The 13,825-nt window shown below is 45.2% G+C and overlaps 1 protein-coding gene across 2 annotated transcripts in view; it reads left to right on the plus strand.

Moving 5' to 3' along the window:
- NIPA2 (NIPA magnesium transporter 2) overlaps positions 1 to 13,001 on the plus strand; it is a 94,772-nt gene extending 81,771 nt beyond the window's left edge. For both annotated transcript variants that reach the window (XM_030191319.1, XM_030191318.1), the window contains one exon: positions 12,342 to 13,001. In XM_030191319.1, the coding sequence (XP_030047179.1) occupies positions 12,342 to 12,952 (611 nt within the window). In that variant the 3' untranslated portion in view covers positions 12,953 to 13,001. The remainder of the gene's footprint in view (positions 1 to 12,341) is intronic.
- The last annotated feature ends 824 nt before the right edge of the window (positions 13,002 to 13,825 follow it).

Below are 13,825 nucleotides of genomic sequence, written 5' to 3' on the forward strand. Positions count from 1 at the left end.
ATTACACTTTTTTTTTTTTTAATGAGAGAGCTTCACCTTTATTGAAAGGTTTACACTGGTTACATGTACAAGCCAGGATAATATCTAAATCTGTGTGTCTAGTTCATAAGGCTTTCCACAGTTTAACATCCAGTCATGTAGCTGGTCTGTTGGAGTAATTCTTCCTCTACCTACACCTGCTGTTCTAAATTCCATCAGCTGTTGTGTTTTCCTTCACCTGCTGGTCTTAGGTACAGTGAGTATAGGAAGGCCTTTTCTTATTTCTCAGTTTTCAACTGGAATATTTTGCTTCTGATTTTATTTTTCCATCATGTTTATTAGTTTTCAAAAGTAACATAAAAACAGATAAAATTCTCCATAGAATATAACCCTCAAAAGTCTAGTAATCCAATTTTTCTCAAACAATCTCCCCTTAAGCAAAGTTCATTGCTTAAGCAGCAGACTCCACACCATTAGACAATCAAAATACAGCTACAGGCCACTGGGGTTAGGGAATTCCAAAAACTCATCTCTAGCTTTGGTGGCCAGGTCTGAAATACTTCTGTGCTCCAAGGCACTCAGTTGAATCATAGTTTCTCGCCACTGAGATAGTATGGGTGCTTCTGATTGAAGCCAGGAGCTCAATATACTCTTTTTCGCCATCAATATAGCTCAGCGCAAAAAGGCCTGAAGGCCAACATCAAAATGTTGGAGAGCAGGTGGTGTCCAGACGATCTGCAACATTCTAGAGACATGACTGTTAAGTTGCCTCCAAGAAAACTTATATTGTAGGACAAGGCCAAAACATATGCCCCAGGTGTGCAGCTGCCCTCCGGACAACAATCATCTGCCCTCAAAGTGGCCTGAAAGGCTCAATGTGGGGGAACATACAATCTATATATAAATTTTTCTCCGAGGACAAGCAGGCTGCTTGTTCTCACATGTGGGTCAACGTTCGCGTTGGCCCAGGAAACAGCAAATTTTTCCCAGCAAAAATAAAAAGTTTTGCCAGAGTCTTCTGGCGCGCGAACAGCGCAGACGACTTCCCGCCGTCGCGTGAGCGTGCGTCTTCAGTTTTCTTTTCTCCGCATTGAGGTGCAGTAGGTTTTTTCTGTGCTCCTCTCAGGCCCAGGAAAGAGTCTTCGCGACTATTCGCTTTTTACTCCTAATTTTTTCTTTATTTTATTTTATTATCGCTAAAAAAAAAGAAAACAGTATCCCATAGTGTGTTTTTAGTTTTGTCCCCTTTTCAAGTTTCTTTTGGGTTTTTTTCGACGCAGCCGGCTTTAGGCCGCGCGGTGTGGTTATTTCCTTATCTTTTTGTGTGCCCCTTTTTCTTTAACAGGTACAATCGCGTCTTTTGATTTTGTCGAAGCCGTTTTCCCTTCCATGTCATCGAAGACACCCAGCGGCTTCAAACGTTGTACTTGGTGCAACTGGACTATCTCAGGTACCGATACCCACGCTTGGTGTATCCAGTGCCTTGGGCCTGACCATAACCCAGCTGCTTGTAGTCTATGTTTTCGTATGAAGAAACAGACCCAAGCGTCTCGAGAAGCCCAACAATTAAAGCTTTTTGGGACTCGGTCCGGTCCTTCTATGTTGACATTGACATCGGTACCAAGGGCGGTGGCGTCGACATCGAAAGGAGCATCGATGTCGGGAGGAGAGGTAATGGCTGTTGAGAGAGCAACTCGCGCTGGGAGCAGTGAGGCATCAAGTGGGTCTCCACCAGCCTCGAGACCTCCTGTTATGCAGGCCCCCCAGGACCGACCTTCGTCGGACCCGGCCCCGAGGAGACGTGAGGATTCCATGTCCTGCTTGTCGGTACGGAGGAGTCTCGATGACAGGCGTCGAGCGAAGGCGAAGAAGCACCGTTATCGTTCTCCTTCGACACACGGTACCGGGAACTCCGGGGCGTCGAGAGAGTTGGCACCCGACAAGCAGGGCCGTGCCTAGGGTCTCTGGCGCCCCCCTGCAGACTATCAGTTGGCGGTGGCGGCGCCCTTCTCCCCCCCCCCCCCCCCCCCCCCCCGTGAAAATGATTGCTCACCACTTGCCACACTGACAGGAATTGTCAGCAATATTCTTACAAACAAATTGCTATACATTGCAAAATAAGATAGCAGATGTAAATTCTCAAAGTGGACATATTCCAAACACTAAAATGAAAATAAAATGATTTTTTTCTACCTTTGTTGTCTGGTGACTTTCTTTTTCTGATTCTGCTGCTATCTGTCCTCTTAACTCCGTTTCCAGGGCTTCCTTTCCATTTATTTCTTTCCTTTCCTCCTTTCTTCTTCATTTCTGGTCCTCAGCTTCTGCCTATTTTCTTCATCCATGTGCAGTTTTTCTCCTCTCTTCCTTTTCCCTCATTTCATCTCCTTCATCTCTCTTCCCTCCCCTCTATGTCCAGCAATTTCTCCTCTCTCCCTGAGCCCTGCCCTCCCATCCATGCTTCTCTGTCCCCTGCCCCCTCCATTCATTCCTATCCAGCAATTCCCCTCTCTCCCTGAGCCCTGCCCTCCCATCCATGCTCCTCTGCCCCCCTCCATTAATCCCTATCCAGCAATTCCCCTCTCTCCCTGAGCCCTGCCCTCCCATCCATGCTCCTCTGTCCCCTCCATTCATCCCTAATTATTCAGCAATTCCCCTCTCTCCCTGAGCCCTGCCCTCCCATCCATGCTTCTCTGTCCCCTCCATTCATCCCTAATTCCCTATCCAGCAATTCCCCTCTCTCCCTGAGCCCTGCCCCTCCCATCCATGCTCCTCTGTCACCCTCCATTAATCCCTATCCAGCAATTCCCCTCTCTCCCTTCCATGACCCCCCTCGCATCCATGCTCCTCTCTCCCCTGTCCTCCTGCTCCAATGTCCCAGTTGGCCTGGCCCGGCCTCTTCTCCCCCCCTTCGCAACCATGCTCCTCTCTCCCCTGCCCTCCCGCTCCCATTGTTCAACTACCCACCCTCTTCTCTCCCCCAACATTCCTTTTCTTTTTTTTCTTTTTAAATTTACCTCCGTGGCGGTCCAGCAGTGCAGCGTCAGTGAAGGAGGCGGCGCTCCCGACGTCTCTAGCCTTCCCTTCGCTGTGTCCCGCCTTTTTCTGACGTCAAGGTTGAGGATGAGCCCAGGACTGAGATGCTCGAAGTCCTGGACTATTCTTTTCTAAAAGGCTGTAACAGTCCCTCTGCATAAGGTACTGAAGGAAGTCCTTATGCGAAACTGGTCCTCTGTCTGGCCCTGTGGTCCCCAAGATAGCTGCATCCCAGTATCGGTTCCATGGTAAACCTGGATTGATGAGGTCTCAGTTACCCCACAATTCTATGGTGGTAGACTCCACCCTCAAGAGAGCCAGGAGTACTAGAGACTATGCTTCGGCGCCCCCAGGCAGAGAAGCTAGGAGTCTTGATTCTTTTGGGAGGAAGATGTATCAGGCCGCTATGCGCACTGCCAAAATTCAATCATACCAGCTCTTCACGATCGTTCACTTGCGGGACTCCATAAGGCAACTGTCTAGCTTGGTTGATGCACTCCCTCCGGAGCAAGTCGAGCCTTTTCACCAGGTGGTCAGGCATCAGAAGGCGTGACAACCTTTTCAGTGAAAAAGTAGAGGATCTTGTTGATCAGATCAAGAAGCATAATGATGCTATGGATTCTCTCTCCCACCGGGCGTCTTCTGCTACTACCTCCTCATCTAGGAGGTATTTTGGTGGGGGGGGGGTGGAAGAGGAGTGCTCCCTATACCTATCCTAGGCGTAGGTACACTCCTGCTTCTAGACAGCCTTCCCAGGCTCAGCCCCAGCACGCTTGTTCTCGTCAACAGCGTGCGTCTAAGGCCCGTGCTGCTCCCCAGCAAAAGGAGGGAACGGGCTTTTGACTGGCTCCAGTTAAGCATAGCCTCTGTAAAAGACGACTTGCTGGTGAGAGGGAGGTTGATATTTTTTCACCAAAGGTGGCCTCTCATAACCTCCGACCGGTGGGTCCTTCAAATAGTCCAGTCAGGATACGCCCTCAATCTGGAATCCAAACTTCCAAATTCCCAACGGGAGCTCATTCTTATAGTTCCCAGCACAAACAGGTACTTGCAGAGGAACTCTCCGCCCTTCTGAAGGCTCAAGCGGTTGAACCCGTTCCACCAGGGGAAGAAGGGCTAGGATTCTATTCCAGGTACTTCCATGTGCAGAAAAAGACGGGGGGGGGGGGGGGGGGAGGGATGCATCCCATCCTAGACCTGAGGGCCCTGAACAAATTTCTTGTCCGAGAAAAGTTCAGGATTGTTTCCCTGGGCACCCTGCTTCCCATGATTCAAGAAAACAATTGGCTGTGCTCTCTGGACTTAAAGGATGCTTACACACACATTTCGATACTCCCAGCTCACAGGAAGTATCTTCGATTTTGGCTGGGAACACAGCACTTTCAGTACTGTGTACTACCCTTTGGTCTGGCGTCTGCGCCCAGAGTGTTCACAAAGTGCCTAACGGTAGTCGCAGCGTCGCTACGCACTGGGAGTGCATGTGTTCCCTTATCTCGATGATTGGCTGGTGAAGAGCACCTCAAAGGCAGGCGCTCTACAGTTCATGCGAATGACTATTCAGGTGCTAGAACTACTGGGGTTTGTGATCAGTTACTCCAAGTCCCATCTCACCCCAGTTCAAAGGTTGGAATTCATTGGAGCACTGTTGAACACAAAGACAGCCTGAGCTTACTTTCCCGAGGCAAGGGCAGACAATCTCCTGTCCCTGGTGTCCATAGTTCGAACGTCTCAACAGATCACGGCTCGGCAGATGTTGAGACTCCTGGGGCACATGGCCTCCACAGTTCACATGACTCCCATGGCACGTCTACACATGAGATCAGCTCAATGGACCCTAGCTTCCCAGTGGTATCAAGCTACGGGGAGTTTAGAGGATGTAATCCAACTGTCCACCGACTTCCGGAATTCTCTGCAGTGGTGGACGTTTCGATCCAATTTGACCTTGGGACATCCATTCCAAATTCCTGAGCCACAAAAAGTGCTGTTGACAGATGCATCCCTCCTGGGGTGGGGAGCTCATGTAGATGGGCTTCACACTCAAGGAGCCTGGTCCTTTCAGGAAAAAGGTCTTCAGATCAATCTCCTGGAATTGTGAGCGATGTGGAATGCTCTAAAGGCTTTCAAAGATCAGCTGTCCAACCAAATCATTTTGATTTAGACAGACAGTCAGGTTGCCATGTATTACACCAACAAGCAGGGGAGGCATTGGATTTCGCCCTCTGTGTCAGGAAGCCGTCCAGATGTGGCTTTGGGCACGCCTTCATGGCATGTTTCTCCAAGCCACATACCTGGCAGGCGTAATCAACAGTCTGGCCGACAGGTTGAGCAGGATAATGCAACCTCACAAGTGGTCGCTGTACATGGGCGTAGCCCGCAAGATCTTCCAAGCGGGGGCACCCCCTCGGTGGATCTTTTTGCCACTGAATCCAATCACAGGGATCCTCAGTTCTGTTCCAGGCTTCAGGCCCACAACAGACTAGCGTCAGATTCCTTTCTTCTTCCTGTATGTGTATCCTCCCATACCTCTAGTAGGGAAGACTTTGCTGAAACTCAAACAAGACTGCAAAACCATGATTCTGATTGCTCTCTTCTGGCCATGTCAGATTTGGTTCCCTCTTCTTCTGGAGTTGTCCTCCGAGGAACCGTGGAGGTTGGAATGTTTTCCAGCCCTCATCGCCCAGAATGAAGGGTCGTTTCTACATCCCAACCTCCAGTCTCTGGCTCTCACGGCCTGAATGTTAGCTTAGAATTTGCCTCCTTGGGTCTTTCAGTGGGTGTCTCCCGAGTCTTGCTTCCGAAAAGATTCCACAAAGAGGTGTTACTCTTTCAAATAGAGGAGGTTTGCCATCTGGTGTGACAGCAAGCCCCTAGATCCTCTTTCTTGTCCTACACAGACCCTGCTTGAATACCTTCTACACTTATCAAAGTCTGGTCTCAAGACCAACTCCATAAGGGTTCATCTTAGTGCAATTAGTGCTTATCGCCGTGTAGAGGGTAAGCCTATCTCTGGACAGCTTTTAGTTGTTCGCTTCATGAGAGGTTTGCTTTTGTCAAACCTCCACCGGTGTCATGGGATCTCAAAGTCATCCTCACCCAGCTGATGAAAGCTCCTATTGAGCCACTGAATTCCTACCATCTGAAGTACTTGACCTGGAAGGTCGTTTTAATGGTGGCTGTTACTTCAGCTCATAGGGTCAGTGAGCTTCAAGCCTTAGTAGTGCTTGCACCTTATATCAGGTTTCATCACAATAGAGTAGTCCTCCGCATGCACCCTAAGTTCCTGCCGAAGGTGGTGTTGGAGTTCCATTTCAACCAGTCAATTGTCTTGTCAACATTTTTCCCCCGTCCTCATATCCGCCCTGGCGAAAGCAGTTTGCATACCTTGGACTGCAAGAGAGCATTGGCCTTTTACGTGGAGCGGACAAAGCCCTTCAGACGGTCCGCCCAGTTTGTTTCTTTTGATCCCAACAGGAGGGGAGTCATCATCGGAAAACGCACAATCTCCAATTGGCTAGCAGATTGCATTTCCTTCACTTATGCCCAAGCTGGGCTGACTCTGGAGGGCCATGTCATGGCTCACAGTGTTAGAGCCATGTCTGCGTCGGTGGCGCACTTAAAGTCAGCCTCCATTGAAGAGATTTGCAAGGCTGCAACGTGGTCGTCAGTCCATACATTCACATCTCACTGCTGCCTTCAGCAGGATACCCGACGCAACAGTCGGTTTGGGCAGTCAGTGCTGCAGAATCTGTTTGGGGTTTAGAATCCAACTCTACCCCCCCTAGACCCATTTTTGTTCTGTTCCAGGCTGCACACTCAGTTAGTTGTTTATGGTTTCAGGTCAATCTATGTTATGTCCTCGCCGTTGCGAAACCTAATTGACCAGTGTTCATTGTTTTGAGTGAGCCTGGTTGCTAGGGATACTCCACACGTGAGAACAAGCAGCCTGCTTGTTCTTGGAGAAAATGAAGATACTTACCTGTAGCAGGTATTCTCCGAGGACAGTAGGCTGATTGTTCTCACAAACCCGCCCACCTCCCCCTTAGAGTTGTTGTTAGTTTGTTTCTATGCTTTTTGATTAAACTGAAGAGGCACGCTCACGTGACTGGCGGGAAGTCATCTGCGCATGCGCGGTGCCAAAAGTCTCTGGCAAAACTTTTTATTTTTGCTGGGAAAAATTTGCCGTTTCCTAGGCCGACGCGGACGTCGACCCACATGTGAGAACAATCAGCCAGCTATCCTCGGAGAATACCTGCTACAGGTAAATATCTTCGCTAAACTGTAAACAATCCTGCAACTGAGATGCCCACACAGTTGCTGTAACTTTGTGTGACCATTTCTGCACCAGCTATCCATAATCAGGTTTTACCAGTTGCTCCTTCATGTGTCCATGATAGTATTTGACTGGGATCAACAGCCACGCATCCAGACCCAACATTTAATTAAAACATTACCACACTTTAATGGTCAAAGAATCTTTGGGTAAAGATTTTATATAGTAGTACAGTTGCATGTAAGCAAAGCGTTCCTGTAATGTTGGGGTACCCTTCACAAGACCCGATATGGATTTCTTAGTCCCTTCAGCTGTCAAAACATGATATAAATAGTGGCTCCCTCCTGCCACCCATTCCCGAAAAACCGCTGGAAATTCCAGATTATTATAGGTAACAGGGGGGACACCTCTGTAGACAGTTCATGCAGTCTGCACTGCCAGCGCCAAGGGAGAATTACACGCTTAATTGGTATTTATCTTCTCCAAGTTACCCACCAAGTGCCTCAAAACTCAGCATCTGGAAATTCTCGTAGAGGAACTCTTCTCCCTTCTAAAGGCCTTTGCAGTCAAATCTGCTCTTTCAGGAGAGGGAATTCTGTTTCGTGTAAAGTACTTCCTTGTACCCAAAAAGATGGTGGTGGTGGATTTTGTCCTATCCAAGATGTTGGGACCCTGAACAAATAGGTGGTCGAAGAAAAGTTGGGATAATTTCCTTGGCACCTTTCTCACCATGATTCAGGCAAATGATTGGCTATGCTCTCCGGACTTAAAGGATGCTTATACCCACATTCAGATACATCCCAGTCACAGGAGGTATCTCAGATTTCTAGTAGGGGAATACCACTGCCACTTTCACATTTTGCCATTTGGTGGTGTGTCCAGTCCCAAAGTATTTACAAAATGTCTCACTGTAGTTGCAGCATTGCTACACAGACTAGGAGTGTGCATGTGTTTCCTTAGCTGGATGATTGGCCAGTAAAGAGCACATCAAAAGTCAGTTCAAAGAAGTATTTGGATATTATAATTGCTAGGGTTGGTTATAAACTACCCAAAGTCCCATCTACTCCCAGTACAGCAATTGGAGTATATAGGAGCTCTGCTAGACACGATTCAAGCTTGAGCTTACCTTCCTCAGGTAAGGGCAGATGCGCTTATTTGCATTACCCATCAGGTTCAGAGTACCCGACAGATTACAGCTCGGTAAATGTTGAAGTTATTAGGCCAAAAGTACTCCACAGTACATGTCGCACCCATGGCATGCCACCATTTGTGTGGTGGTCTGGCTTCCCAGTGGTGTCAGGCCACTGGGAGTTGCCATATTGGTCACCCCAGAGTTGGCACAGTCGCTTCTCTAATGGACAATTTGGAGCAATTTGATTCTGAGACTTTCATTCCAAATTTCTCCTCCCCAGAAAATTCTGACCACAGATGCATTCAACCTGGGATGGGGTGTTCATATAGATGGGCTTCTCATCCAGGGTCACTGGTCTGCTCAGGAGACTGCTTCACATCAGTCTTCTGGAGTTGCAGGCAACATGGAACGCTCTAAAGTCTTTCAGAGAACCAAATTGTTATAATCCAGACAAGCAGGGTGCCATGCATTATGTCAACAAGTAGAAGGGGTACCCAGTTGGGATGTGGCAGTGGGCATTTTCTGAGAGGGGGCACCCCCTTGGTGGTTCTTTTTGCCACTCATCTCAGCAACAAAGTCTCTCGGTACTCTTCCAGATTCGGATCACATGGCAGATTAGAGTCTGGTGCCTTTCTCCTGGATTAAAGGAAAGGCCTGCTGTATGCATATCAAAGCAGGACAGGGGCACCATGATCCTTATTGTGCCTTATTGGTCGAGGCAGATGTGGTTCCCTCTTCTTCTGGAGTTATCCTCCAAAATACTGTGGAGATTGAAGTGTTTTTCCGACCCTCATCAAAGAGAACGAAAGGGTCTCGTTTACATCCTGACCCTCTGTTCCCTGGCTCTCACAGCTTGGATGTTAATAGAAATTGGGCCCCTCTTGAGGGTGTTCAGGAAAGATTCTACTAAAAGATATTATACTTTCAAGTGGAAGAGGTTTGCCATCTGGTGTGAAGGCAAGGCCTTAGATCCTTTATCTCGCCCTACAGAAAAACTACTTTAAGTACTTTCTACACCTGTCTGAGACAGAGTTGGTTTTTAACCCAGTCAGGGTGCACCTCAGTGCAATGAGCGCTTACCATCACTGTGTAAATGGTAAGCCCATCTCTGTACAGCCTCTTCTGACAAAGGCCTCCATAAGTCCTCCCACTGTGTCATGAGACCTCAACATCATCCTCATCCAGTTGATGAAAGCTTCTTTTGAGCCACTTGATTCTTGTCATCTGAAGTACCTGACCTGGAAGGTCTTGTTTTTTTGTGGTGGTTACTTCAGCTCGCAGAATCAGTGAACTTCAGGCCCTAGTATCTGGTCCACCTTAAAGATTCACCATAACAAGTAGTTCTCTGCACACATTCTTCCTAAGGTGGTGTCGGAGTTCCATCTTAGTCAATTGTTCTTCCAACATTTTTCCCAAAGCCTCATGCCTATCCTGGTGAAAGTGCACTGCACCATGGAGTGAAAGTGAACCTTAGCCTTCTATCTGGAGTGCATTAAAGTGCATAGATAGTTCACCCAGCTTTTTGTTTCTTTTGACTCAAACAGGATGGGGGAAGCCATTAGTAAATGCACTCTATCCAATTGGCTAACAGACTGCATCTCCTTCACTTATGCCTAGACTGGGCTGAATCTGAAGAGCCGTGTAACAGCTCGCAATGTCAGAGCCATGGCAGTGTCTGTAACTCACTCCTTCATGAGGAGAATTGTAGAGCTGCAACATGGTCTTCAGTCCACACAATCACATCTCACTACTGCCTAGAACAGAATTCCCAACATGATAGCTGGTTTGGTCAGACAACTCTGCAGAATTTGTTTGGCATTTTAGAATCAATTCCACCCTCCTGGGCGCATTCATTTCTGTTCCAAGCTTCACCTTCACAGCAGTAATGTTTGTTAATAGCATTATTTGTTCAGATTGGCCTTGGCATTTCAAGTCCCTGTTGACCATTGTTTGTTGTTTTGGTGAGCCTGGTACTTAGGGATTCCCACATGTGAGAACTGCATGTCCTGCTTGTCCTTGGTGAAAGTGATGTTGCTCACCTGTAGAAGATATTCTCTGAGGACAGCAGGATATGTGTTCTCTCATACCCTTCCACCTCACCTAGGAGTTAGATTCTAGCTGTGGATCCTGTATGAGGCAGGTGGGAAGGCATTTGTGCATTCGCGATCGGAACACCAAAAAGTTTCTAGAAGTCACTGGTCAGTGTCTGTGCCAGACTCAGTGGATATCATCACCCACACGTGAGAATATATGTTATTCTGTCCTCGGAGAACAGCTGCTACAGGTGAGTAACTTCGTTTTATAGTTATAGATAATAAATATAAATTAAAAACAAAGAAGATAAAATGATACCTTTTTATTGGATTAACTTAAATATATTTGTTGACTAGCTTTCAAAGGCAATACCACCTTGTTCAGATTAGAAATTAGCAAAAGATGATAAATATCAGAATATATAGGTGAAATGAAACATAAAAGCATTCGTTACGCTCTCAAGGGGACTATTTCTATTTATTACTTTTAACAGTGGACTAACAGGCTACCACACCATTTTTATCCATAGTTCAGAGAATCTTTTTATTCACAAACCAGAAGTAAACATCAGGAAGTCAAACGGGCCAACAACTCCACAGAATACTATTCAATATGATTTCCATCTGCAACAAAAAAAAACAAAACATTTTTCCTCTTCCCCTACTTTCCCCTTTTGTTGGTTAAAAAACAAAACAAGACAGTAGTTCTGTTTTTAATATCCTGTGGTACTATTATAATAAAGTTGAGAGTACCTCATATGGAAACATAGTTAACATAAAGGTAGTGCTTTTTAATCTGTTTTTATTAAGGCAAAGCTGAATTAAATGACTTTCCCAAAATAACAAAGGGATTCTAATCAGACTTCCCTATTTCTTAACCTGCTGTTCTGACAATTAGGCTACTTCATTTTTCATTTACATGGTCAAATTAGCTTTGAATACCATTAGAATAACTTGTAATTTCTAGCTGCGTAAACATGGTGAGTATTGTTCCTTCTAATTTTGGACTGGCTGTGTGCACAAAAATGTTCTTTTGTGCAACTTTTTATAAACATTCAAATTTCTGTGTTAAAAGCCAAGTATACCTCAACAAACAGAATGCAAATATCAGGATTTCAAAAGTGTTATTTAACTAATTGCTTTAATGAAAGTAATTTCAGGATGCCATTTGTTCTAAATAATTAGAAAACATCTGGTAAGATCAGGTAGATGTAAATAATTTGGTTTCCCCCGCTGCTAAATAATTCCCAGTAAGTAATTACAATTTCTGATAGTATTTTCTTGTGCACACTGTGCTTTGTTGTACAGTTTCTGATAGTATTTTTTGTGCACACTGTGCTTTGTTGTACAAACAGGGTTTATGACCTGTATGTACACTCATATGCACAGCTTAGAAGAAACACTGATGGTAAGATGTGTACATTTTATATAGATACCCAGACATCTTAGCAGGAAGGGATCTTATTATGCTGGTTGGAATAAAATTTAGCAACACAGAAGAGGTACAATTTTTACTTTTACAACTTGTCAAACTAACTGCTGAAACTATTAAGATGTGTCGTAGGTCATGATTAATAAGTTTGTTTTTTGTTTAGGTAAGAAGAACTTCTCCATTGATCCCATGTTTTATATGGGTTACCAAGTGTTTACCTCTCATCCTTCATCCTGCCACCTGAAGTACAGAGAAAAGGGGGCAGCACTACAGGCAGAGCGTTTATATACCTAAAGTCTCTACAGAGCAAGACTTATTTTTAAAGGGAAACTATGTGGTGGATTTCTCCAATTTACTTATTTAAATGTGGAACTCAAGAATGTTTGTTTGTAAAAAAGGTAGAACACTGATGTGTTGCTCTGAGAAAAATTAAACTGATTTTTTTTTTTTTTTTCATTTCAGGTTTTATGGTCTTTGCAACTGCCATTGTCATCATGTCGCTGATGCTTATTTTTGTGGTGGGACCTCGCCATGGTCAGACGAACATTTTAGTTTACATTCTGATTTGCTCTGTTATTGGAGCCTTGTCAGTATCCTGTGTAAAAGGCTTGGGTATTGCTATCAAGGAACTTTTTGCAGGAAAACCTGTATTGAATCATCCTTTGGCCTGGATCCTGCTACTTAGCCTTATAATGTGTGTCAGTACACAGATAAACTACCTGAACAGAGCTCTGGATATTTTCAACACTTCTCTAGTGACTCCAATATATTATGTATTTTTCACAACATCTGTTTTAACTTGTTCTGCCATCCTTTTCAAAGAATGGCAACATATGTCTGCTGCAGATATTATTGGCAGTTTTAGTGGCTTCCTTACAATCATCGTGGGAATCTTTTTATTGCATGCCTTTAAAGATGTCAGTTTTACAATATCAAACCTGCCTGTATCCTTACGAAAAGATGACCATTCAATGAATGGCAGTCTGACGAACATTTATGAATCCTATAATCATGATGAAGAAAATCATCTGGGTGACAGTGAGCCACGTTCTGAGAATATTTCTTCCAGATGAAATTAGTCTGGCCTCTGTTTAAGAAAATATACAGAAGGATGGTAAATCTAAAAAAAAAAATGGTCAAAAACTTCTGCACTTTGGCATGTCTGGGACAAGAGACAATTGTCTTTAATTGTGAAGAGCACTAGACTAAGTCCAAGTTATTTTTAATTCGCTTTAAACCAAATGATTGCGAGTGTACATGGTCAGTTTTTTTTGCTTTTAACTTTAACCATATAAAAGCTATAAATATTACTTTGATTTGAATTTTGCATTGGAAAAGATATTTTGCATTGACAATTTTAATGGTATATGAATAAAAATAAATTGCTGATTTCTATGGTGGTGGTAAACAGACTTAACATGTATCTGAATCATTCTGTATCTTATAGTTTATCAAGGCTCTGTTGTGCAACAAAAGCATAGGTTTAAGAAGCAAAAAAATATATATATGTGTTTATGTATACTGTCAGCCGTCTCTCTCGGCCGCGTAATTGTCACTCTCCCTTATCCGTGCTGTCTGCTTCCGACTCCACACTCGTCAGTGCAATTCGCTCTCACTGCCACACAGTTCCGCTAGCAAGGCGCTGCAACACAGTTCAGCTTGCCAGTCTTTTAAACAAAGTTCAGCTAGTCAGGCTTTAAACACAGTTCTGCTAGCCAGGCTTCAAACACCGTTCGGCTAGCCAGGCTTTTCAACAAAGTTCAGCTAGTCAGGCTTTAAACACAGTTCTGCTAGCCAGGCTTCAAACACCGTTCGGCTAGCCAGGCTTTTCAACAAAGTTCAGCTAGTCAGGCTTTAAACACAGTTCTGCTAGCCAGGCTTCAAACACAGTTCTGCTAGCCAGGCTTCAAACACAGTTCGGCTAGCCAGGCTTTCCCACACCACCC

The sequence above is a fragment of the Microcaecilia unicolor genome, chromosome 2, assembly GCF_901765095.1.
Source record: "Microcaecilia unicolor chromosome 2, aMicUni1.1, whole genome shotgun sequence".
Lineage (NCBI taxonomy): Eukaryota > Metazoa > Chordata > Amphibia > Gymnophiona > Siphonopidae > Microcaecilia > Microcaecilia unicolor.